The sequence below is a fragment of the Equus asinus genome, chromosome 6 (genome assembly GCF_041296235.1).
Source record: "Equus asinus isolate D_3611 breed Donkey chromosome 6, EquAss-T2T_v2, whole genome shotgun sequence".
In the NCBI taxonomy this organism is placed as follows: Eukaryota; Metazoa; Chordata; class Mammalia; order Perissodactyla; family Equidae; genus Equus; species Equus asinus.
This window is the reverse complement of record NC_091795.1, coordinates 9,576,397-9,604,195: the sequence shown is the minus strand read 5'-3', so window position 1 is coordinate 9,604,195 and position 27,799 is coordinate 9,576,397. Positions and strand designations below refer to the sequence as shown.

At 43.6% G+C, this 27,799-nt stretch overlaps 1 protein-coding gene across 4 annotated transcripts in view; it reads right to left on the bottom strand.

The window, feature by feature from the left end:
• Positions 1-27,799, bottom strand: part of TGFBRAP1 (transforming growth factor beta receptor associated protein 1) — a 67,851-nt gene that overhangs the window by 26,555 nt on the left and 13,497 nt on the right. For 2 of the 4 annotated variants that reach the window (XM_044773072.2, XM_044773073.2), the window contains 3 exons: positions 16,505-17,206; positions 7,540-7,734; positions 5,251-5,405 (listed from right to left, as the gene is read on the bottom strand). In XM_044773072.2, the coding sequence (XP_044629007.1) occupies positions 5,251-5,405; positions 7,540-7,734; positions 16,505-17,192 (1,038 nt within the window). In that variant the 5' untranslated portion in view covers positions 17,193-17,206. Of the gene's footprint in view, positions 1-5,250; positions 5,406-7,539; positions 7,735-16,504; positions 17,207-17,675; positions 17,835-20,510; positions 20,584-27,799 lie in introns of those variants that run through there. The other 2 variants (XM_044773071.2, XM_070511540.1) reach the window with 2 other exon arrangements.

Genomic DNA, 27,799 nt, shown 5'->3' with positions numbered 1-27,799 from the left:
CATTGTCAATAGGTACAGAGTTTATCTTTGGGGTGATGAAAAAATTCTGGAAGTGGATAGTGGTGATGCTTGCACAACAGTGCAAATGTACTTAATGCCACTGAACTGTACACTTAAAAATGGTCAAGATGGTAGGGCCAGCCGTGGTTGTCTAGCAGTTAAGTTTGGCGTGCTCCGCTTTGGCAGCCTGGGGTTCAGTGCCTGGGCGCGGACCAACTCCACTCGTCTGTTAGCTGCCAAGCAGTGGTGGTAGCTCACATAAAAAAGGAAAAAAAGGAGGAATATTGACAACAGACGTTAGCTCAGGGCAAATCTTCCTCAGCAAAAAAAAAAGACGTTAAGATGGTAAATTTTATGTTGTGCGTACTTTACCACAAGTAGAAAAACCAAACAGAACAATTGGGATAGCAAAACAAAAAATCCAATGACCACATTTGTAACAGTACTGAGTGACAAGGCAGGCCCACAAACAGGAAAGTAAGAGCCCCTGGGAATACACCACCAACCACAGGACGTGGGTGGTATCAGAGGGAAGAAGTGGAGAGGAAAAGTGGCTGTTGAGGCCTCGAAAGCCAAAGTCCCCAAACTGCCATCACGAACCACCAGGAGCTGGGCAGGCCATTGTAAAGAGCCGTGGAAAGTGGGCGGGACTTCACAGGCTCCAATTTGCCAGTAAGTACCAACGGTGAGACACTGGATTTTAAAGAAAAACAAATCCTTTGGGTATTCAAGCAAAAAGACGAAGTCACTACAAGGGAAAGAAATTCAGATTTCTGACTGCCGATGCTTTACGCCAAAAGATGATGGCTGAGGTTACTTAAGTCTCTCAATGAAAAATAAGGTGAGTCGAAGGTCTTAGATCCAACCAAACTGGCCTTCCAGTGTAAAGGCCGCAGGCGAACTCTTCCCCACAGCTCTCAACAGAAACTCGGGGACAGTGCCCCCACAAACCCATCCTGAAAGACCCGCCAGGGAGCGCTTCAGAAAACCACATGACTGCAGAGTCATCCCCACAAATCCAATACACATCTGCCTACAGAACTGAGAGTGATAAATATGAGGAGGCAGTCTGTTATGTGACGGCTACATCCTCTGAAAAAGTAGACAGTATAACCATCAAAAGACGGGGGAGAATGGGGAGATGACAGAAAAAGCACAGCATGTCTGTGGACCGCCCTGCAGGAGTGACCTGGGAATAAAGGGCTATCGCTGTGACGGAGACGCTGGGAAAGGTGCAAAGAGGTTACTAGCTAATTTCAAACACTGCTCAAAGTGTGGGCCCACCAGATGATAAGACCCTTCCCCCCCGCCCTCCACAGCCAAAAGAGCAAACCAAAGGTTAGTACTATTAAGGTTATCACTAAAACAAACATACGAACCCTCACACCAAAAGACAGACAGACAGACAGGAAGAGAGGAGGGAGAAAACATCAGGGAAAAGGAGAGAAAGAAGGTAGACTTCTGTGAATACACTCTGTCTTATTGATTTGACATCTGAATTATGCTAATATTTTACATAATTATAAAATGAAATTACAGTAGAAAAGCAATCCCTATGAAACAAATGAACCTAATTGTTCATATAAAAGCGATGGTGGCAGAACTACATGGAGAAGAATTAGCCCAAGTGACTCTGAAACAGAGCAACTTGACTGTCCAGCCCTCGTGGGACTTCCCTCAGGATAAGACGGATGCCAGCACACAGCACTCATCAGACGGCTGCGGAGCCGGGAACGCTCTGGGATACTCCCTTCCACGAAGGAGCTGGTGCTGATTTGATGGACTTAACATTGATGGCACTGTGCTTACATTTCAGAGGGCATCTCTGTCTTTTAAAGATACATACTGAAATATTTTTAGATGAAATGGAAAAAATGTATGAGTTCAAGCTTAAATATGAATATTATCCATAAGACCTGATATAAATCAAGAAAGCTTTTTGACACAAATCTTTTTGTGTAAAGCAAGATGTCTTTTGCTGTCTCTTTTGCATAGCATCCTAAACCTTAATATAGTTTAAGCCCGCTTTCTTAAAGTTCTAAATAGCTCTCTGACCCTTTCCAATCTCCAGAAGAAATATCCCTTTAACCCCGGTCCCACAGTTACCCTTCTTGCTAAATCCCTCCCCAGTTCAGAACTAGCCAGCCCTCATGGTCTAGTGGTTAAGATTCTGTGCTCTCACTGCCACGGCCTGGGTTCGTGCCCCAGTCAGGGAACCACACTACCCATGCGTCAGTTGTCACACTGTGGTGGCTGTGTGTTGCTGTGATGCTGAAAGCTCTTCCACCAGTATTTCAAATACCAGCAGGGTCAGCCATGGTGGACAGGTTTCAGCAGAACTGACAGCCTAGACAGACTGGGAAGAAGGACCTGGCCACCCACCTCCAAAAAAACATAGGCCATGAAAACCCTGTGAACAGCAGTGGAGTACCGTCTGATATAGCACTGGAAGGAGAGAGGATGGCATGAAAAGACTGGGCAGGGGTCCACTCTGCTGTCCACAGGGTCACTAGGAATCAGAACCAGCTGGACGGCACTAACAACAAAGTTTAGAACTCAGTGAAGCAAAACCGATACTTGTTTTAACTGAAGAGAAAGGAGCGCAACGGTAAAGGCCCAGTATACTGGTCTCTTTTCCTCTCCCTTTCTGGTTTCTCTAGGCCTAGGGTCTAGCATTTGGTCACAAGCACTGCAAAATTAAAATAAGTAACGTATTTAACTGTTATAAGAGTCACATCTAACCCTTAAAAACACATACACATCCAGAGAAAGTCATCTCTAAACCTTTTTTGTCAATATTGCCTTATTTTTCTCTTATGGTTCTGTTTTAAACAAAACCCTTCTGCTCCACAATTCATAATATCACAGCCCTGTCTGAAGAGCAGTGCAGAGCTCTGAGTTGCCCATCCGCCCACTCCCTCGTATTTCAGCCCAGGCGTGAGCCGGGTGTGAGCAAGAGGAAGAGGGGAGAGTCCACCTAGGAACTCGGGGACGGACAGTCGGGAGCTGAGGAGTAAACGGACGTGTGTTAAAGGTAACATGTATAACCACAGAAGCACAGAAGGGTCATCAGCTCTGCTGGAGGAAGGGGAAAGATTAAGAAAGAGGATATAGTTCAGCAAGGCACTGAAACAGTATTCTATCGAGTCAGGAGGCACAGTCCAGTAACAGAACTAACATCATAAACAAGAAAAGAAAAGAGAGGGCAGAGGCGGGTGAAATACACGGCACGTTCCGCTACTCGGGGAGGCAGGGCACGCAGGGCAAAGAGCACTGTCTCCGAGAGCTGGCCCTCCTGCACCAGCCACGTGTCCAGAGGCAAAACGAGTGGAGCGGCTGTGTCTTCGCTGAGTTAAGACAGCGGTACCGGTTATTTCTGAATTGTTTTGAGGATAAAAAAATGTTTTAAAATGCCTCGCAAAGTGCTTGTGCACTGTAGGGTTCAATCACCATGAGTTCCCTTTGTCGTCCTCCCTTTGAGGCGAATGCAGGGTCTGGGCGTGTTCTGCAGGAGTGGAGGAGGGCAGCGGCAGACCAGGCGGAGGTGTGGGCTGGGCCAGACCAGCCGCGCTTCAAGGGTGTGCACTTTACAGTGGGCAATGAGGCACCCACTGAAGCATTTTAAGCAAACGATTTGGTCTATATTTTAGAAAGAGCATTCTTTTAGTGGCATGGAGGACGGACTTCAGACACACACGAAGGAAGCTGTTAAATAATTCAGGCAACATAGGAGCAGGGTCTGCACACCCGCAGTAACAACGGGCACCGAGACCAAGCGCTGGACCCGAGATCATTCGGAAGGTGTATTTCCAGGCTGGATGTATGAATCTGGAGGCAGAGGGAGAAGGCAGGGAGCATGTTAGAAAGAAAAAGTCTCCAACTGAGACAGCAGATGAGAGAACAAGAGGACTACTGATATTAGCTAAGGTTGACTGCATATCTCTACTCTAGGCAAAAGAGGAAGAAAAAGCAAAACTCAGACAAAGAACATGGAAGCCTCTTTAAGAAAATGTTACGCACTTAAAGTGTGCATGTGTGTGTGCAAGCAGAGGGCCCCCCGACACATGGGCCATCTAGACATCCAACACGTCCACAGACGGCAGCTCACAGGCCCCACCTCACAGGAGAGGAGGAGCCAGGAGACAGTGTGGCAGCGGTCGGCTGCCGTACCACTGTCCACCCACAGGGAGGGCGAGCAAAACTCACAGAAGTGCACGCTCTCAGCCCAGCACTGGGCCCTGGACTGACAGGAGCTTTCTTCTTTTTGCTTTTGCTGCCCCCTGCTGAATGCTAACAGATCAGCCTTACTGTAACAAACTTGGAACAAAGATGAAAAGTTCATCAATATTTAAATATGGAAAAGATGTCATCTTCTGTATGCCATAACCATAAATCACACAGCTCGCCTTCTTTCACTTTCAGAGCCTACCCTGGGCAGCAAAAGCAACTGAGGCCAAAAAGCATTACTTCATCCCACAACAATCAGAGTCATGTGAAATCTGCCTGATGGGCGACAATCAAAGGGATCATTATCAATTCACGAGAACATTTAATGATCAATTCAGATATTCGTGTGAAGCGTACGCACACTAATATTATGTTTTATTGCTCTCAAATACATAGAGTAACCTGAACTAACCTAAATCATCAAGTAGCAACTTTTAGGGAACCTGATTTCATCAGGAATAAGAGAAATTGGTGATTATTATATCAATTATATTTATCATACCAACTATATTAAAGTTAGTGTTTCTTATGTGCATTTAAATTTTTCTCCTCAGGAAATTAATAGATGGATTCCTGCAACGTTAGAGAGTTTATCAGCATGATAATATAAATCTGAACCTTTAAAATTCAACCCCATTCCAATACATACAAATTCTAAATTAGGACACAGATTAACCAGACATTATTCTTTCGGTTTATAAGAACTAAGCCCCTGATTCTTCTCTGAAGGCACACTGAAGAAGAAAGTTGATAAGGAATACAACTTGGGATATCAATCATGGGAATTAACCAGAGGGTCAAAATCTGACCTCGCCTCTGTTAGCAGGGCAACCTCGGGCAGCTGTTTGCCCTGCAATCTGTTTCCTCATCTGCACAGCGTGGGTGTGCTGAGACAATTAAATAAGAGACGCCACAGCAATGTGCAGGGGCTGCCACACAGGGGCCCATGCAGCTTAGTTAGGTCCCAGTGCTTTCTAACCAGTGGCTTGGAGACAGACTTCTTGGGACTAGCTAATTACAAACCTGAAATTTTTCTTTTGGAATGTTCCTCCGGGCTCCTTTGGCTAAAATCAAAGCCTCTTCCACTCTACGGCTTGCTAGAAGATCCTGTATTTGTTTTTCCAGAGGTAATGGAACCAAGATGTAAACTCCTTTACTTGTGGCGACAATCACTCTGCCTGGGAAGAAATTCAACACCGTTGGAAAGGGAGAGAACACACTGCCTGCAAGAAAGCCTACCGCTGCCCCCAAATGGGACCTTATCTGACCTGTCGATCGGTTTCATCACAGCGTTCCCAACAGAGACTTCCTGGAGAAACGATAAATTACAATGCTTCTCTTTTCTTCTTCCCATAGTGTCAACTGTCAGAAAGGGGCAAACCCTTAATACTACATTTCCAAAGTATAAAATATGCTTTTTTGCCTTTTTTCATTCAAAAGTGCTGATAAATTTAAAATCAACTGAGTAGATACATAATATATAATTCCACTGAGGTTGCAGAGATCAATTTTGGGAAATTATAAATAAGAATTATGATATACCTCATATAAAAGTTTTAAAAATTCTTTGCTCTCCAGGTTAGTTAGTTACAGAAAACTGAGACTACAATGCAGCATCCTGAACCATGAGATAATATTCCAGATTCATCCAGATACACCCAAGTCTTGGCATTACCTCAGTTTCCCCACAGCCCTGAGTTAACTGACCCGTGGCCACCGCTGCCGTACTCCCTTCTCCGGTGAGCCTCGCACAGGCGGTCCACCAGAGGGCTGGGGTGCAGTCCAAGACGGGCTCCTACTACAAAGCGCTTAAACTGCGTCCTGCTCCTTCTGGAGGCACCTTCTAAGCTAACTACGATCTGCTTACAGGAAGCAATGGGACATTCTCTTCTTTCTGTCTGAAGGATAGTTCAGTGGCAGCCAAGCCTTTCCTGCTCCCTCTGCTCTTCTCTGCTGGAATCCTTCGTTTCTACTCCAGTCCCAGCGTCTGGTCTAAGCAAAGGCTTCATCTGTCCTTGCCTGGACCCTCGACACATCTTCCTTCCTGGTCTCCTAATCTGCTCTCTTTTCTAGATTATCTGTTTTCCATATCACAACCAAAGTAATTTTTCTCATCTCTGATGAGATTCTGTCCCTTCTCTGTGCTGGTGTCCCTTTTTCCAGGAAGCTTCCCCTTGTTCCCACCGACGGTGGGTCATGTTATCAGCGTCTAGTTGCCCACGGCCCCCCTGCGGCCCCCTCTAGCACTCACTGTACACAGCACTGTGATACTGTTGTGATACTGTTATGAAATACGCTCCTCCAGTGTGTGTGTCAGGGCCCCAAAATGGAATCTGACATGCTTAATGTGGGGGCTGTGCGTCTTAGTAAGGTTCTATCCCCAGCAGCTAAAACGGGAAGGGCGATGTCTGCTGAGCTAAAATCCTTAAATGGCAAACCCAATGTATAAATCTAAATGAGTTGCTGGTTTGAAGGAAATATCATAAAAGGCCTCCTTAGGGTAACTTGGGAAATCTGAAGGCAGGATACTGGAGTTCATTTTCTAAGGTGTGAAAACAGCTTTGTGTTATGCAGGAAAATGCCCTTATTCTTAGGAGATGCTTGCTGAAGAACTTTGGATTAAGCATAATGTCTTCAACTTACCTTCAAATGGCTCAGGAAAACGTTACCAAGTGTTGAATCTAGGAGCTGGTGCACAGGGGTTCATTTTTTCTTTCAACTTTTCAGTACAGTTGAAAACGTTTACCATAAAATTCAGGAAAAGGAAAATAAATCCTTCTCTTGGCTCATGGATGCACAAAGAGGAAGTCCCTCCCTGACTGCCCCGGTCTGCTGCAGCCCCGTCTCACCTCCTCACACACTGTGCACGACAGTAACACGGAACTGCCTGCTGGCCCGAAGCCCAGGGATTCCTCTTGTCCAGATCTGTATGCGCCTCTCTCTACCTGAAGGTTCTTCCCCACATCTGCTTGGCTTGACTCATCCTTAAAGGTTTGGCTCAAATACCACCTCCTTCAGGAAGCCCTCCCTGATATTTCTAGGAAATACTTCCTCCTCTGCTCTCCCAATTGGCCTTATTTTGTTTATATGAAGCTCTTCAACTGCTGGAGCTATTTGTTTAAAAGGTCTATCTCCCCAATAACCTTGGAGAGGGCTAACCTGGGGCACAGAGATTACACTGCCATCATCCGCATATCTTCTGTGCTTAACATAAGGCCCAGTTCCTAATGGGCCCTTAATACTTCCTGAAGAAATATCACCGTAAAAGGACTGATAACTAAATCTCATTAAGACTTCTGTGTAAACCAGTACCTTCAAAATCCTGTAGAATGTGGCCTTCCTTAAAGGGCAGGGTCTGCTTTTGCTGCTGATCCAACATGCTGTGCACCGTGATGAACTCGTCATCGAGCGCAATGACATACGGAAAGCAGATGGCCGCCCCGACCACGTTCTCTGACCAGTGCACGGGGGCTCGCTGCGATATCCCAGCGACGGTCGCAAACATGCCTAGGGAAACAGGAGGAGTTAGGGGGGGCCTTCAAGTGACCCTGGCATGTCTTTTTCCGTAGACGAGTCTGGATGCAGAATAGCCCCTGCCTCATTATACTTCAAGACAGGAAAGGTAATGCACTATGCTGAGTGTGTGAAGAACCACATGACTCTATGCTTGGGGAGAGGACTACCTTCCCCAGAATGAGTATCTTACCTTTACTTCCAATTTAAAATGAGGTTAGCGCAGCCCTGATGGCCTAGCCGTTAAAGTTCGGTGCATTCTGCTTTGGTGGCCCCGGTTTGCTTCCCGGGCACAGAACCACAGCACTCGTCTGTCAGGAGCCATGCTGTGGTGGCTCACATAGAAGAACCAGAAGGACATACAACTAGAACATGCAACTACGTACTGGGGCTTTGGGGAGAAAAAAAAGAGAGAGAGGAAGACTGGCAACAGATGTTAGCTCAGAGCAAATCTTTCCCAGCGAAAAAAACCCTGAAGTTAAAAAAATGTTCACATATACCCACATGAAGGTTTATAAAGCACATGTCCCTACATGTGGAGAAAAAGTTACTTTCAAACAATTTCAGAAGCTTTGCAAGCTTTCTTTCCTACCCAGTCCTCCACTGGTTTGCATCTCTAAGGCACAGCTCTCCCTTCCTTCCACGTTCATTCAAACATTTACCAAGCACCTTCTCGTGCCAGGCACGCCCCACAGCGTCCCACCAGGAGCCGGCCCGCTCAAGCTGCAGTCTCACTGTGGACGACCTACTCCACCATACAGGCATAAAACCAATTTTGCAACTCAAGACAGCTGTTAAGTGTTTGTCAATAATAACATCCACATTAAATGACAGTGCGCCTACCTTGTACACAAAGCACTGAGCTAGTCATTTCCAAATGGGCTGTATATAGTCCACAGATACTACAGTTTACCAAAATTAATACATTCGCCAAGTAAAATCAATCCATTTTAACTTAGTTTTCAAAGTAGTTGACAAAAAACACCTTTAAAAACAGCGTGCTGTTGCCTGCAAACAATAAGATGCTGCTGCAGGAGACAAACGGTTTCCAGCACACACGACAGAGAAGGGCGAGAGGGAGAGAGGTCCGGAGGGCACTTTAAGATCAAAAGAATGGAAAGTATCTCAAACATCCCACATGAGCAGAACTCCTAAACCTATGAAACCACTGACCCTTCCACATCTTCTGTGGTTACAAAGACTGAAATGTACTGAACTGGATCAGGAACAAACAGAGCCCTTCTCCTCTATGCTGGGCTGTGCCCCTTGGGTCTCACACACATGCACACGGCCTGCTCTCGCCTACGCTCTGAGCTCTCCCTGCAGCCTCGGCACTGGGCCTAGAACACCTATTTGGCCCTGACTGCCACTTTAAATACTGGCTCTCGGCATGGTAAGTAGCACCAACTGAAACTCTGTCAAGACGACAAGACAACAGCCCTATGAGTGTGAATGTGAGAGTGTGAGTGTGAGCGAGAGAGAAAGTGCACGTGTGCGTCTCCCATGAAGGAGCCACAATGGCCTAACACAAACCATTCTTTCACCTTAAGTATTGCCCTTTGACCCTTTAAAGTCTCTAAAAATCATTATGAAAAAGACCAATAACCTAACAGAAAAACAGACAGCGTATGAATCACTAATTCACAGAAGACAAAATGCAAATGGATAATAAATTCATGAAGAGATTTCGATATTCATTAGTAATTAAAGGAAAAAAAATAGAAAACCAACTTCTCCCTATCAGATTGGCCCAAGGTCATAGACTGACAGCACTGAGCGTTGGTATGGCGTGAGGAAATGCTTTTTGGTATTATCTAATAAAACTGAACAAATTCAGTGATTCTTCTTTTAAATCTATCACCAATTGATAAGTACAAGAATGGTCACTGCGGCATTTTTAATAATAATAGAAAATTGAGCGTAATGCTCCAAGAGTATAGAACTCTGGGTGAACTCATCAAGAACAGAAAAAAAGCTCATTTATTAAATGAACAAATAAAAAAGAAAAATTATAAGTTAGCATGTTAGGCATCACCTTAAATTCAATAAACATATGCTAAGTGCTTACTGTACGTCAAGCACCAAGTCAGGTACAAGAGACAGACGAGACACAGTCTAGGAACTTGCAGTGGTGAGGGGGTTACGGAAAACACACGAGTAATTCCACACCCGAGAGCAAAGCCTGGCGGGCTAAGGGTGTAACAGGCTCCGGGGCTCTCGCTCCTCCTCCTCAGCGCAGCCTCCCCACTGCCCCAGGCGGCCTTTCTGAAGCACCTGTGTCCTGTGACAAAGTCAGGGGATGCTCCCCAGGTCCCCTTTCCAGGTCAGCGCCACTGGCCCTGCCCCTGGCCTGGCTTTCTACCCTCCCTGCCCCAGCAGGGTTGGCCCTGTGTGGGGACACAGCCCCTCCTCCTGCCTCCCCGTGACCCTCCTGCTTCTGGCTGCCGGAGCCTCCCGGCCTCGGTGCCAACTTCCCCGTGCAAGCCCGTGGGTCTGAGCACTCAGCTCCGACTGCACTTTCCTCCCTGCCTCAGCCCCGGAGAGCTTAACATGCTAACTCATAATTTTTCTTTCTGTATGTACTGGGGAGGCCAGGTAGCAGCCTGCCACTGGGAAGGAGGCCTCGACGGGGCCAGGGGCACAGCAGAGGAAGGGGTACGCCGAGGGGTTCAGGGCACCTGGCACCTGGCACCTGGCTCGGTGGGAGGAGAGAGAGGGTGAGTCAAAGGCCAGCAGGGCAGGGCTGTGGGTGCAGGGCTGGCGAGGAGGCCCTGGCTGCGCTTCCAGACCTGGAGGGAGACTTCTGGGAGAGGGGCCCACAGCCCAAGCGCTGTCTCAAGGGTAACAGCACCCTTCCCAAAGGGAATGAGTTGTTCCACGGAGCACACGAGGAGCCAGAGCAGAATCAGGAGGATGGAGAGAACGCGGTTCTGCAGCGCGCAGCCAAGCTCAAGGCCACGGGGGCGTCTTGTTCTCATTCCGTTCCAGAGCAGAGAAGTCAGGGAGTTCAACGGAAGCGCAGAAAACTCTGCTGAGATGGCTCAGAGCCCAAAGGTGAGAGCCACCAATAAGCACAGTCCGCCGGGTTGCAGAGGTGGGACAGTCGCCTGACTGAAGGCACAACGCCGGCACTGCCAATGTCTTACAGTAACAGAGAGGACGCAATTAAAGCCTGAACTAACCCAGCAACTGTAATGCCAGAGTATTCAAACAGCATCTGAAAATGCTGAAAGAGAGGAACGCGAGGTGCAAAGCTATCGACACCAGCTCTGGTGGAGGAAATCAGGTTTGAGGTATCTTGAATTTTCCATGCATTTAGAACCAGACAGCTAAAGGGAGCCTAACAGGAAAGATGTTCACGCCACCTTTGCCTGGGTGTTTGGCAAAATGTAAACTGGTGAAGGACAAGCACACAGCAATCCTGAGGATTCTGCTGAATTTCAGGTCAAATAACCCTGCTCTGTATAGCACAACTCTCACAGGAACAGGACACCAAATGTTGTCCACCCTTGTTCTGGAATTAAATCGGGCTCACTGTATTCGCCCACTTAAGGCTAGGCATCACCGGACCAGGGGACTATGCAGGGCAGAGGTCCTGACATGAATGTTCGTGAAATGAAAAGGGCAGAGCCACAGGTCAAGAAGAAAGGCTTCCACACCAAAGGAAAAGTTGAAGATTTTCCCAGAATGAAAGAGCAGAACAGTAACTGGCAACTGGGGGGTCCAGGTCTCACAGTATAAGGGACCAGAGATCCACTTAAGAACAGAGGCTACTGTTGTGAACACCCACCCATGTCCTAAGTAGGTGATAAACTATTATTTCTACATTGTTGAAGGAGTGCAAGTACTATCAACATGCAAATATAACAAAGTTGTAAATGGTACACCTTTAAAAACCATTATTTTTAATTGTGCCCCTTCTAAATCTCCGTAGACCCCCTTATCTGAGCTGGGAGGGGGTCGGGGTCATGCGTGGTGAAGAGCAGCTCAATTATGTGCACTTTTCAAGAAGCAATATCAAAGAGCAGAGTTTAAAGTCACAATAATCAATTACATTACAAAATTTTCAACAAAGTGTTGCTTAAAACAGTAAAATTTAAACTAAGGCAAAAAACTAAGAGCAATTTCTCATGACACAGGAGTGGGCACAGGTGATCCTCAGGGAGAAAGTCAGCCGGCAAAATGAAAATATGTGGCTTCCATATGTTTAAAGGTAGACATGCATCCATGATGGTAATTGGTTTGAACTTAATTTCTGAAGCCATGTAATGTAATGATGGTACTGATTACTATGTTATATGCAGGATCTGCATATAGGTAATGTATAAGAGAGCTTACAAGGGATCTTCCACTTTGCTTATAACTGTGGCAATTACAAGCAGAACAACAATTAGGAAGGCTGGTTCATTTAGCCTGGTGTCCGTGTAGTTGACGCAGTGTAAGCCTGGGGGAAAATGCATCCTAAGTATGATTGACTATTATTTCCCTTCAGTCTTAACACTAAAACCAACAAAAGGATATTGATGGGAGTCAAATGTTTTCACTAAAGTATTTAAAACTAAACAGTTAGGTATTGGTGCACAAACAGGCCAACAGACAGATGGAACAAAACAGGAAATCGAGAGACAGACCCAAGGGCATGAGGAAACTTAGCGTACATTAAAGGCAGCCACCTAAATCGGTGAGGAAAAGATGGAAGCTTCAATCAGTTTTTTGGGATAATGGCAGCCACACAGAAAGATAACACTGAACCCATTCCTTATACTCTTCACTCTAAAAAATGAAACCATACAAGTACTAGCAGAAAACAGGGTGACTTTGCCCGTAACCTGGAAGAGGGGGAAACCCATCCCTAACTATGACTCAAAATCAAGAAACAATGAAGTAAAAAGGTTAAGACATTTGATTATTTAGAAATGTTTAAGAACAGCTTTTGCATGGCAAAAACTGGAAAGAAGTATTTGAAACATATAACAGACAAGTTGTTATCTCAAATACAAAGAACACTAAAATAAAACGCTAGAGAGAAGAACAGATAATTCCCATCAAAAGAAACACAATGGCTCTTGAATGTATGAAAAATGCTCAGTCTTGTTCTTGTTCATAAAAGAGGAATGCAAATAACTACACTGAGATACCACTTCTTCTCATGCACTAGACTGGTAAAAACATGAAAGTTGGTCAATGTACTCTACTCTTGGCAAAGCTGAGAGGAAGCAGGCACTGTCATACGCTGCTGGGGACGACCTTTATCAAGGGGAACATGACAGCACCTAGCCAATTTTCACATGCATCCACACTTTGACTCAGAATCCCAGCTCCAGAAAGCTTTCCCACAGCTGCACTGGAAAATACAAAAAGACAAGTCCCTGTCAATACCATCCGACTGGAAAAAGGAAAACAAATGCCCACCAGTACCAACAGGGGACTGAGTGAATTAACTATGGTACCTCCACACGATGAAGAAGATGCAGCTGCAAAAACGAATGAGGAATGTCTCTGTTATGCTATGAAGTGATCTCCATAATACAGTTAAGTAAACAAGGCCAAGAAAGGGGGAGATACAAATATTTACATATTTGTTTATATTTTTATTTAAAAATGAAAGTATAAGCCATAAAAGTATAGGTTACCTATGGGGGAAAGAGAGACCAGGTGAAAGAGACAAGATCCAAGCTCTCTGAATACACCTTGCTGTATTGCGCTGACTTGGAACTTTGTAAATATTTACATAGTAAAAAAATAAAAGCGATTTCTAAAAATCGAAAGTAACATGAAATAAATTAATCTAACTGTATATCCAGTTGGTGACATAACCACACGGAGGGTCACTAATCCAAGTGAGTTTAAAACACAGTGCTGTGACTGCACACTCCTAATGGGTTAGACATACACCTTAAGGACAAAAAACTATAAACAAGCCAACTTTTTTCAGTACTCAGACTGTGGGAAGAGCGGTGCTGGTATTGTTAGTCTGTTCTGTGTCCTGTGGGATCCATCAAAGGAACATTTATGTTGGGCTGGCAGTTTACTAAGCTCTGTGGTGTGGGTGAGAAGAGACACAGGTATGCAGACAGATGGGGTCAGCGCCCTGGAGCCCTGATTGGTTCCATCAGGATGATCTCATAACGGATTTTATGTTTAAATAATGCCCACTTCCTAGCTCTGTCTACTGAAGAGACCTAGAAACAATGGACAACTAGCACCTCCAGCATCCAGACTGTGGTCTCTAAACATCAGGGTCCTTGGAGAAGTGGCTGAAGCCAGATCTCGGGCAGGAAATGTCCGAAGTGAGCCTGGAACACCTGTCACACCAGAAGGCAAGGAAGCTTGCCACATTCTAGGGTCATGTGAAAAGGACTCGGCAGTCAACCTGCCTGAACTCCCACCAAGCACAGATGTACTGAAACACACCATATACATTTAGATCCATGATTCCTAATGGCACTTTTAAAACAGTCACTCCTCTGGAAGACAGAAGGGATCACCTTATTGAAAACCATCTCATCTTGCCTTTCTTATACAATGTACCTGGGGGCAACCAAATCGTTAATGATACGTTTATCTTCACCAAAGCATTCCAGTTAATATAAGAGGGAGGAATGGCAGGATAGAATGTTGCCACTGGGTAGCCCCTAATGGTTTAAAGGATCTAGGCAATGCTCATTAATGGTTATTAACATCATAGAGATAAATGAAGAAGTCTTGCCAGTCGCCAAAACAAGCAAATACAACAATCCTTGACTCTGATAAAACCTGTCATCCTAATTACCACTTTGTAGGAAACATAAAGGTCAGTCAGACATCTTAAATAATACAAGGGGATGAAATCATCAAAATCCAGACTGTGGGAAGCTATAGGCGAAATGATCCAATTTCTTCAACAAAAAATTAAAAATACAAAAAGGAGAGGAAAAATAAAGGTAAGAGAAACAACAGATCTACCAACCAATTGCAATGTACGGGTCTTATGTGGAATCTGATTCAAATAAACACACATATATACTTAACATAAATGTGTGTATATACGTATTTATGTATGTCTCTGTGTGTGTAATAATAGGAGAAATAGGACATGCTTGGATATCTAATGATATTAAGGAACTCCTGTTAAATTTTTTTAGGTACGCAATGGTATTGTGGTTTTCTCTTTCTTTTGTGAGTGACTTAGGAACACACACTGAGACATCAACAGATGAAATGCTGCGATGTCTGTGACTGGCTTCCAAACACAGTGGGCGTCGTTAGGTGTATAAATCAAACAACTGGCAAGGAGCTGGGTGATGGCAACATCAGCTTCATTATAATATTCTCTTTACTACATATGTTTATATATATTTTCCATAATCAAAAAATTTCATTAAAATTGGACCTTTTTCTAAAAGTAAAAGTGTTTGGGATAAAGAATTCTTTTTTCAAAAAGTAAAAATCTGAGCTATCAAGCCATGAAAACACATGGAGGAACCTTAAGTGCCTATTACTGAGTGAACGAAGCCAATGTGAAAAGGCTATGTACTATATGACGTCAACTGCACGAGACTCTGGAAAGATCAGCAGTTGCCAGGGGTTGCAGGGGTGGGGGGGGTGACAGGCAGAGCACAGAGGATTTTTAGGGCAGTGAAGATACTCCATATGATATTACAATGATGGGTATACGTCATTATACCTTTGCCCAAACTCATAGAAACGTGCAACACCAAGAGGGACCCTAACGTAAACTATGGACTCTGGGTGATTATAATGTGTCAGCGTAGACTCACTGATTGTAATAAACATACCACTCTCTCGGGGGATGTTGGCAACAGAGGTGGCTATGCACATGTGGACAGGGGGTATATGCAAACTCTACTTTCCTCTCAATTTTGCTGTGAACCTAAAACTGCTTTAAAAAGTAAAGTTTATTAAAAAAAAAAAAAAGTAAAAATCAAGAAGTATACACTAACTACTTCATGACCAGAATTTTTGTTTACAAGAAAATGTATCTGTACCCATCACTTTGAAATGAGATGCTCACACACACACTCTCTAAGGTTAAAGGCCACCAGTGTTAAGATGGACTCAGCAACACCTGTGGATCACAGACACACACACTAATTCTAATCTGAGCCGTCCACGACCAAAGGGAAACACCAGGAGACACCACTGAAGTTGACAGCTCAGATTCTTATTCTCAACAAGGCCGCCCACAGAACCAGTAAGACCATACAAAACAGCCGAAGCCCTTTCAAGGAGCCAGCTACCAGAAACTTTTTGGTGGGTGAAACCGCAGTCAATAAAAGAGAAAATTATGGACATAACACTGAAGTCTCCACATCTGAAAATACCTTTAAGTGGGCCACCTCAACTCTGCTTTAGAATGAAGAGCTCAAACAATCAACTGACAAACCCAGCCACGCGAGATCTTATAAGGAAGTCTTACAGATTGTAATTTTTACAGTTATTTACTTAAAGGAATTTTATCCCCAGAGCCATCTTCACGTTAGCACACTTAGCACAAAATAAAACTGGTTTTGAGACTGGCCTATTTTTGTTCCCTGAACCCCACATTCACAACAATCTAAGGAAATTTCAGCAAACACCGGTTATGCAGTTCTGTTTATATCTTGCCACATAACCTCAATGTTGGCAAATACTCTCCACGAGTATCTATTTTTCACAACTAAAATCTCCCTCTCAGATTTCAGCATGACTTTACGGAGACAATGCAAAGAGAAAGGGCAGATCAGAGGCAGTGGTTCCCGGAGGCCTACAGCACCCCGCTCACCCAGCCCTCCGGGGCCCGCCAGCAGGAACTCCTGTCTCCCTATCCTCTTGACGATCGGGCGCTTCTCCTCGCTGCAGTAAGGAAACAGGTCCTGGGCGACGCCCGTGCTGTAGTTGAGGATGATGTACTGGGTGGTCAGAGCCAGGCACAAGAAGTGGCCGTCCACAGCCACGGCCAGGGGCTGCTCAGGCGTTGACACTTCCCTGACGATCTGAACCCGGTCCTCGTACACCATGAACACCTGGATGGTTCTGCGTTTGACCGAGATGATGCAGACTTCCACACAGAACGGGTCCCCGCTCACAGGGTTCTCGTTCAAGGCGAAGGCCGTGGCCCCTTTGATGCGGGCCCCTGAAGGGACGGGCTCCAGGCTCATCATGTTGACCAGAGTTATGCAGTTGTCGCAGAGCACCAGCAGCCTGTTGAGCGCCGACGCGGCTCGCAGCTCGTTCACTGGCTTCTTGAAACCCAGGTGTCTGTGCAGCTGCTTAGTGGCAGTGAATGTGGCTGTCCCTGCGGGCAAAGTGTTCTCCTCCAGCAGGAAGTGGTAAACAAAGCAGTCGCTGGTGCCCACGTAGAGGTTCCTGCCGCAGCACTCCACGCATTCTATGTTGACGCGCTCCTTGTCGCCCATCAGCAGCTCCCGCTCAACGGCGGAGACCAGCGAAAAGGCCTTGGTGCTCATCATGTCTGCTGGCTGGTCTGTGGGAAGAGGAAAAGAAAAAAGTGAACTTAGAGTAACGAGGAATAAGCGCAACCATGTCAGGTCACAATAAATAGACACTGATTTCTCAGTTATATTTTCAGTGAAAACAGGAAAGGAAAAAAAGATTTCCCACTTGGTCTCCTCCCACCAGACAAATGGGAGAGCCCAGCAGGAGAGCACGCCCGTGTGCTGCTCATTGGGTGCCATCCTGCTCATCCTCCACAGAGCGGAGACCTGACTTTCTGCTTGGGAGATGCACCTGCGGGTAGAAGACGAGCATAGGATTCACCCATGGACAGCATAACAAAAACATTTTGGAAAAAGGCAAAAACGATCCTCACTGGTCTTCCCGAGCTTCTCTGGCCACTTGATTTTGAGTTTAACTCAACAGTGGGACGCAACTACATCGTGCTGTTAAATCCTGCCCCTGGGATCTTTCCAGAAACACTGAGGCAGGAACCACACCTTGGATTCCTTTGCATTCTTCCCGAGGATGCATGCACGTTGGCCCAAGCACCGTATTTGGCTCCCAGAGTAAACATGTTCACGTCCAAGTAGTAAAGATGGGCCTCGAGTCTCCAAGTCTCTCAGGTGGGGAGTTGTGATGGTGGATTTGTGAGAAGGCTGCGGACATTCAGTTAACGGATTACTTCCCCTGGAAGAGAGACTGCCCCACACCCTAACCCTTGGTTCCCTGCTTCTTCCTCTGAAGAGGACTCTGGTTTCACACTCCACAAAGTCACTGGCAACAGAAATAGGCGAGACGGCCTTTCCCTGAGTTTGCAGCCGGCCAGAAAGGAGATGCACACATGGTAGTCCCTGGCATCCTCTGCAAGAGAGGGAGATCAGGTAGCTCCGAGGAGAACTGGAACACCCGGTGGACATTACAGGGAGGCTGGCTGGACTGTCCTGGCACTTCAAGCTGTCCAAACATGGGGGCGCCTCACAAGAGACTAAATGCCTTAACCCTTTAAGACATTCCAGCAGAGCCTGGAAAACCTTTTGGAAATACTCGAGAAAGATTCATGCATCAGGGAAAGGGAGGAATCAGAGAGCTTTTGGGTGCCTTTCTACCCAAAGATTTTCGAACTCGATGATCTCTTATATCCCCTGTCCACTGGGGTGGCAACAGCTCACACGAGGAAGACTCCGGCTCCCTTTCCTGAGTCAACAGAAGTCCCAGGAAGGAGAGCATCCCAGGTCTGAGGATGAGGTTTTCCCACTGGACACCAGCAGAGTTCCTTCCTGGCCCTCTCCTGTCACTTGCTAGTTAAGTGACCTTGGGACACTCACTTGGCTTCTCCAGGCCTCAGTTTCCTCAACTGTAAAATGAGTGTAATAGAGGCACCTAATTCATACGATTCTTTGAGGGCTGAGAAAAGCTCATGTAAAATGCTGAAAACCTGGCACACAGAAAGCACTACGGAAAAGTGAGGTTTGATCTTATCATTAATGTGTCACTCTGATGACCCAGCCAACTTTTGGTTTTTATTTCTCAAGCTGGGCACCAAGAGTCGAAACGATGCTGTCTCCTGCCCTCAGCTGTGGGCAATCTGTGTCCACCTCCTCAGAAAGACAGACTGAAACACACTCATGCCCCCACCCCCAGCACTTTCATGCTCATTTACAGAGCTCATCTTCACAGAGACCATGGAAAAGAGGCGGGAAAGTGAGCAGTGAGGCTCAGAAGGCATCACAGAGAAGGAATTGTGTCCATCTATCTCGAAGCTGCAGGAACTCCCTGGGGTCCCAGGGAAAGCCCGTGGTTGGGAGAAGAGTGGTTTTCTAATCTCTGACACAGACAATTCTTAAACACCACCATCTGTTTCTCATGACCAGAGAGAATCACCAAACCCCAACCCACATAGTTTTTCCATTTAAATGCTAATTGAATAAAACCTAGATTTTGAAATGAAGGCTAAGAAACACCTAAGTCTGTGAAAGCAAAATAATACGAGATACTTCTTCCCTCATTGACTGATCGATCAGGGTTGTTTTTTTAAAATGGTAGGATAGAGTGATTCTGCTATTTATTTTTTATTCAATTTGTTAAAACTAAAAAACAAAAGCAGTTCACCCATTTCTCACATCCCCCAGCTCCCACCTCTGTTCTCTGTATCTACGAGCTTGGTTCTTTATTCTTTTATTTTTAGATTCCACGTATAAGTGATTATCATACGGTATTTATGTTTCTCTGACTTATTTCACTTAGCATAATACCCTTAAGGTCCACCCATGTTGTTGCAAACGGCGAGATTTCATTCTTTTATGGCTGAATGATATTCCATCATACATATACACCACAATGTCTTCACACATTCATCTATCGATGGACACTGAGGTTGTTTCCACGTCTTGGCTATTGTAAATGCTGCAGTGAACGTGGGGCTGCAGATGTCTTTTCAAGTTAGTGTTTTCGTTTTCTTTGGATAAATACCCACAGGTGGAATTGCTGGATCATATGTCAGTTCTATTTTTAATTTTTTGAGGAGCCTCCACTTTACTTTCCATAGTGGCTACACCAATTTACATTCCCACAAAGTGCACAAGGGTTCCCTTTTCTCCACATCCTCACTAATACCTGTTATTTCTAGTCTTTTTGATAATAGGCATTCTAACAGGTGTGAGGTAATGTCTCATTGTGGTTTTGATTTGCATTTCCCTGATGATTAGAGACGTCGAGCACCTTTTCATGTACTTCTTGGCCATCTGTATGTCTTCTTTGGAAAAATGTCTATTCAGATCTTCTGCCCATTTTTTAATCAGATTGTTTTTTTGCTCTTGAGTTATATGAGTTATTTATATATTTTGAATATTAGCCTCTTACTAGATACATGATCTGCAATTATTTTCTCCCATTCTGTAGGTTGCCTTTTCATTCTGTTGACGGTTTTCTTTGCTGTGTAGAAGTTTCAGTTTGATGTAGTCCGACTTATTGATTTCTGCTTTGGTTGCTTTTGATTTTGATGTTAGGACCCTGCTATTTAAAATGGGAATTATATCTCTCCCTTTGCAGAAGAAAGAAAGGAACAAGCTTTGGGCACTCATAATCAAAGTCATCTATTTAACTTTTCAAATGTATACTGTCCATAATTCTAGCCTCTGCCATCACTTAGTGTAAGGGACAAACTAAACACATTTGTAGTGAAGAATATATGGAAAGAATCAAACACCTCATATTTAGTCTAAGTCCTGGGGTGGGCAGAAAAGGGGGGGAGCAAGTTGTAAGGAAAGAATTTGGTGTATTAAAAAGTCATAATTCTATAATATTTTAAACGAAATACAATATTGTTTCATTACCTGGTAATTGGTCACTCAAGCCTTGTTAAAGATAAGTTTCCCACTACAGGCCTTTAAATAAAGGACCTGTTCTGATAATTAGATGGTAATTTCTAAAAATCAGAAGGAGAATGATGTCAGCATCATGGTGGCGTGGGACATTCCTCTTTTACCCTCCTTCTTAAACAACAAATTAGACACCCATCTGCGAACAGAAGCACCTTTGTGGGTATGTGGGATCTAGCACCGTACGCAGAGGGACCCAGGAGGAGCCATGCCCACCTGTGCATCTAGTACTAAACAGACAGAACGTGGTGAGGGCTGCAGAGCCAGCAAACCTGCCCAGACCCCTTTTGCCGCAGTTGGGAAAGAATCTGGAGATTACTAAACTGGGGAGACACCCACACTCAAGAGAGAATTTGCATAAGTCTAGCCTTCCTGAGGAGAGATTCCAGTGTACCATTAAAGCAAAACGAAAACAAGTTTGGTCACAGCAGAAGCAGTGGTAAGAGGAACTCCCAGCATCGTACCCCCTCCGCCCCCCTACCCCCACCAGGAAACCCTGCAGGGGGCTGAACTATCCTGCTGAAGCGACCTCTCCCGGGGTAAAGGATAATGGTGAGCGAGTGCCTGGCCACCACAGTTGTGTGGGATGAGGCTGGAGAAACTCTTTTTTCTCCAGGAGGACCCAGAGTACTGAGGCAGGACCTCCATGACCAGGGGGAGTGAAGACATTGGGAAAGAGGCAGATAAGAACTTCAAAGGACATTAAAGGGATGCAGTTCCTGCTGACTGCCCTTAGCAGGAAGTCCACCCATGAGCCTCTGTAAGTACCACACCCAGGGATCTCTGTCGGAGCCTGTGGGCACCCCCAACAGCCTGAGTACTAAACGCACACTTCTCCCACTCTGTGGCTGACTCCTTGTGGGCGCCTCTGTGTGTGGTGGCAAGAGAAATCTCTGGTGGACAGGCAGCATGCTCGAAGACAGGCCACAGTCTCTGCACAAGGGAGAAACCACAAACTTGAGCTATAGCTCCACCTTCTAGGAAAAAAAGAGAGGCTTCCAGTAGCCAGCATAGTGAGTTCTAAGATCCAAAGAAGACAGAAAAGGGGCCGGCCTCATGGCATAGCGGTTAAGTTCATGTACTCCACTCCAGCAGAGGTTTGGATCCCAGGCGTGGACCTACATACCACTCGTCAAGCCACCACACTATGGTGGCATCTCACAAAAAATAGAGGAAGATTGGCACAGATATTAACTCAGCTATAATCTTCCTCAAGCAAAAAGAGGAAGATTGGCCACAGATGTTAGCTCATGGCCAATTTTCCTCACCAAAAACAAAGAAGAGAGAAAAGTTTGAGAGTTCCACCACAAGAGGGAGCAAGAAGAGTGCAACAGGTGTACCCATACAAAGACAGAGAACACTGCAGACAGTAACAATACCATCCAACAGAATACCCCATCTGGAGGCAACTAGTAAAGACTTAAGGAGACGTCTGCTGCTTCAAGCACAAAAGCAGCAACACAAAACTGTAAGAAACAGGAAAAATCAAAGAAACATCCCATCACAAAGACAAAATAATAATTCTCCAATAACCAAGCTCAAAGACATGAAATTTGTGATCTAGCTGATGAAGAATTCAAAATAGTTGTTTCGAAGAAACTCAGCGAGCCACAGAAAACTTAGAAAGACGATTCATCAAAATCTCAAAAGAAATACATGACCAAAATGAGATTTTTACCAAAGAGATAGAAATCATATAAGGAACTAAACAGAAACTCCAGAGCTGAAGAACTCAATGAATGAAATGAAAAATACAATAAAGAGCATATGCAGCAGAGAAGAGCAAATGGAAGACAGAATAAGTGAGCTAGAGGACAGGAATTCTGAAGTAACCCAGTTAGAGAAGAACAAATGAAAAAGAGTGAAGAAAGCCCACGTGACCTAAAGGATCCCATCAAAAGAACAAATATTAGAAAGATCGGGATTCCAGAAGGAGAAAACAGGGGGGAGGGAAGAGAAAATTAAAGAATAGCTGAGAATTTCCAAAATCTGGGGAGAAAACTGGACATCCAATTTCATGAACCTAACAGATCACCCTATTATCTCAATGCAAAAAAAAGACCTTCTCCAGGACATATAATAATGAAACTGTCAAAAATCAAGGATAGAGAGTGGAATGACATATTCAAAGTGTTGAAAGAAAAAAGCTGCCAGCCAAGAATACTCTATCCAGCCATTATCCCTCAGATATGAAAGAGAAATAAAGAATTCCCAGACAAACAAAAACTGAGGGAGTTCACAGCACTAGACCTGCACTGCAAGAAATGCTGAAAGTTCTTCCAGCTAAAATGAAAAGACGCTAATCAGCAACTTACAACAATACAACAATACGACATACTGGTAACAGTAAATATACAGTCAGACTTAGAAAAGTAAATATGTAATAGGATGGTGTGTTAACCATTTAACTATAGTATAAAGGTCAAAAGAAACGAGCATTAAAAATAATTACAGCTACTCTAACTTGTTCATGAATGCACTGTATAAAAAGGTAAATAATGACATCAAAAATATAAAAGGTAGGGAGTAAAAGGGTGAAGCTTTTGTAGATGATCTAAGTTAAGTAGCTATCAGCTTAAAAGGAACTGTTTCACCTATGAAGTGTTTTATGTAAGCCTCACAGTACTGCCATTCAAAAACCTAGAGCAGATGCATAGAAGTTAAAGGGGAAATAGAGCATATGACCACGGAAAATCACCAGTTTACAAAGGGAAGCAGAGATGGAGGGAAAAAGAAACAATGGAAACACAAAACAACCAGAAAACAATTAATAAGATGGCATTAGTAAGTCTTCACATATCAATAGTAACTCTAAATGTAAATGGATTGAGCTCATCAATCAAAAGGCACAGAGTAGCTGGGTGGATAAAAAAAAAAATAAGACCCAACTATATACTACCTACAAGAGACTCATTTCAGCTTTAAGGACACACATAGACTGAAAGTGAAGGGATGGAAAAAGACAGTCTATGCAAGTGAAACCAAAAGAAAGTGGGGGTAGCCAAACTCACAGCAGACAAAACAGACTTGAAGGCAAAAATGGTAATAAATGACAAAGAAAGTCATTATGTAATGACATAGGGGTCAATTCATTCAAGAAGATCTAATAATCATAAATCATAAATATATACACACTTAACATTGGAGCACCTCAATATATTAAGCAAATACAAACAGATCTGAAGGGAGAAACAGATAAAATAATAATAGTAGGGCACTTCAATACCCCTTTCAGCAATGGATAGATCATCCAGACAGATAATCCACAAGGAAACAATGGTCTTGAACCATACATTAGACCAAGTGGACCTAACAGACACTTACAGAACATTCCATCCACTAGAAGCAGAATACACATTCTTCTCAAGTGCACGTGAAACGTTCTCCAGGGTAGACCATATGATAGGATACAAAACAAGTCTTAGCAAATTTAAGAAGACCGAAATCACACCAAGTATCTCTTCTAACCACAACGGTATGAAACTAGAATCAACAAGAGGAAAGCTGGAAAATCTACAAGTATGTGGAAATTAAACAACATGCTCTTGAATAACTGATGTGTCAAAGAACTCAAAAGCAAAATCAAAAAGTATCTTAAAACAAATGAAAATGGAAACACAATATACCAAAACCTATGGGATGCTGCAAAAGCAGCTTTGAGAGGGACATTTACAGTGATAAATGTACGTGGCAAGAAAACAGAAAGATCTCTCAAATAAATAACCTAACTTTACACCTCAAAGAAATAGAAAAAGAAGAACAAAATAAGCCGAAAGTTAGCAGAAAGAAGGAAACAGCAAAGATCAGAGAAGAAAAAATGAAAGAGACCAGAAAAATAGACAAAAATCAATGAAGCTAAGAGCTGTTTTTTTAAAAAGATAACCAAAATTGACAAATCTGTAGCTAGATTAAGAAAAAAAGACTCAAGTAAACAAAATCAGAAATTAGAGAGGAGACATTTCAACTTATACTACAAAAATACAAGGATTCATAAAAGACTACTATGAACAATTATATGTCAACAAATTGGATAACCCAGGAGAAATGGATAAATTCCTAGAAACATACGACCTACCAAAATTGAATCAGGAAGAAACAGAAAATCAGAATAGACCAATAATGAGTAAGGAGATTAAATCAGTGATCAAAAATTTCCAAACACAGAAAAGCCCAGGACCAGACAACTTTACTGGTGAATTCTACCAAACATTTAAAAAAGAATTAATGCCAATCCTTCTCAAGCTCTTCTAAAAAACTATAGAGGAGGGAACACTTCCAAATTCATTTTATGAGGAAAGCATTATCCTAATACTAAAGGCAGAAGACAACACTACAAGAAAAAAAAATTATAAACCAGTATTCCTGATGAATATATATGCAAAAATTCTCAACAATATATCGGCAAACCAAATTCAACAACACAGTATAAGGATTATACATCATGACCAAGGAGGATTTATTCCTGAGAGGCAAGGATGGTTCAACATGCACAAATCAATCAATCTGATACATCATATTAATAGAATGAAAGATAAAAATCATATTATTAATACAATAGGGGCAGAAAAAGCATCTGACAAAATACAACACCCTTTCATGAGTAAAACTCTGAATAAATAGGGTATGGAAGGAACACACAGCAACATAATAAAGCCCACATACAACATACCCACAGTTAACTGATGTTAACAACAGTTAACATCATACTCAATGGTGAAAAACTGAAAGCTTTTGCTCTAAGATCAAGAACAAGATGAGGGTGCTCACTCTCACCACTCCTATTCCACACAGTATTGGAAGTCCTAGCTAGAGCATTTAGGCAAGACAAAGAAATAAAAAGCATGCAAATTGGAAAGAAAGAAGCAAAACTGTCATTATTTGCAGATGATATGATCTTAAACAGAGAAAATCCTAAAGACTCAACTAAAAAACTGTTGGAACTAATCAACAATTCAGTAAACTTGCAGGATATAAAATCAACAGACAGAAATTAGCTGTGTTTCTGTATGAAACATCTAAAAACAAAATAAACTATCTCATTTACAATAGCATCAAAAACAATAAAATACTTAGGAATGAATTTAACCAACAAAGTGAAAGCTTTGTACAATGAAAACGACAAGAGCTTGATGAAAGTAACTGAAGAAGACACAAACGAATGGAAAGATATCTCATGTTCATGGATTGAAAAAATTCCTATTGCGAAAATGTCCATATTACCCAAAGTCATCTACAGATTCGATGCAAGCACTATCAAAAGGCCAAGGGCATTTTTCACAGAAATAGAAACACAATCCTAAAATTTATATGGAACCACAAAAGACCCTGAATAGCCAAAGCAATCAAGAAAAAAAAGCCAGAGGCATCACACTATCTGATTTCAATCTATACTGCAAAGCTAGAGTAATTAAAACAGTATGGTACTCACATAAAAACAGACACAGAGACCTATGGAATAGAATAGAGACTCCAGAAATAAATCCCTGCTTATATGGTCACCTAATATTTGACAAGGGAGCCAAGAATCCTCAATGGGGAAAGGAGAGTCTCCTCAACTAATGGTGCTGGGATAATCACATGTAGAAAAATGAAAATGGACCCCTATCTTACACCACTCACAAAAACTAACTCGAAATGAATTAAAGACCTAAATGTAAGACCTGATACCATAAAACTCCTAGAAGAAAATATAAGGAAAAAACTCCATGATGCTGAACTGGGCAATGGTTTTTTGGATATAACAAAAAGCACAAGCAACAAAAGCAAAAATGAATAAGTGGAATTATATTAGACTAAAAACCTTCTGCCCAGCAAAAGAAACAATCAACACAATGAAAAGGCAACCTACAGAATGGGAGAAAATATTTGCAAATGATGTATCAGATAAGGTGTTAATATCCAAAATATATGAAGAACTTATACAAATCAATAACCAAAAACCAACAAATAATCCAATTAAAAAATGGGCAGAATGGGGCCAGCCCAGTGGCGCAGCGGTTAAGTTCTTATGTTCTGCTTCGGTGGCCTGGGGTTCACCGGTTCGGATCCCGGGTACGGACATGGCACCACTTGGCAAGCCATGCTGTGGTAGGCTCTACATATAAAACAGAGGAAGATGGGCACAGATGTTAGCTCAGGGCCAGTCTTCCTCAGCAAAAAGAGGAGGATTGGTAGCAGATGTTAGCTCAGGGCTAATCTTCCTCAAAAAAAATAGAAAAAAAAAAAAACGGGCAGAAGAGGGGCTGGCCCCGTGGCCGAGTGGTTAAGCTCATGTGCTCCACTTTGGCAGCCCAGGGTTTTGGCGGTTCAGATCCTGGGTGCAGACCTGGAACTGCTCATCAGGCTGTGCTGAGGCAGTGTCCCACATAGCACAACCAGGAGGACCTGCAACTAGAACATACAACTATGTACTGGGGAGCTTTGGGGCCTGGAGGGTTTAACAGAGCGGGGATGGAAGGGAAAGGAGGGGGGAAGGAGGAGGAAGAGGGGGAAGGGGAGGAGGGCAGGGGGGGATGAAATTAAACAGACATTTTGCCAAAGAAGATATCCAAATGGCCAAGAGGTACATGAAAATATGCTCAACATCATTAATCCTCAGGGAAATGCAAATCAAAACCACAATGAGACAGCACTTCCCAGCTGTTAAAATGGCTATCATCAGGAAGGCAAGAGATTAGTGTTGGAGATAATGTGTAAGCAAGAGACTGCATATATCTCTTTGAATCCTTGTTTTCATTCCTTTGGCTAAATACCCAGAAGTAGAATTGCTGGATAATTTGGTAGTTCTATTTTTAATTTTTTGAGGAAGCTCCATGTTGATTTCCATCATGGCTGAACCAATTTACATTCCCACCAACCATGCACAAGGGTTCCCTTATCTCCACATTCTCTCCGATGACTGAAATCTAACTGTCTCTCCAATAACTGAAAATGCTAACATAAAAATACTAACCTTTTTCTACAGATGTACAGAGAAGCATTATTTTTAGTTAACATCTGTAGCCACTGTTAAAAAGAATTTGTTGGGACCAACCCCGGTGGCATAGTGGTTAAGTTTGCATACTCTGCTTCAGCAACCTGGAGTTCATGGGTTCAGATCCCGAGCATGTACCGACACACAGCTCATCAAGCCATGCTGTGGTGGCACCCCACACACAAAATAGAGGAAGACTGGCACAGATGTTAGCTTAGGGCCATAAAAGAGGAAGATTGGCAACAGATGTTAGCTCAGAGCCAACAATGTG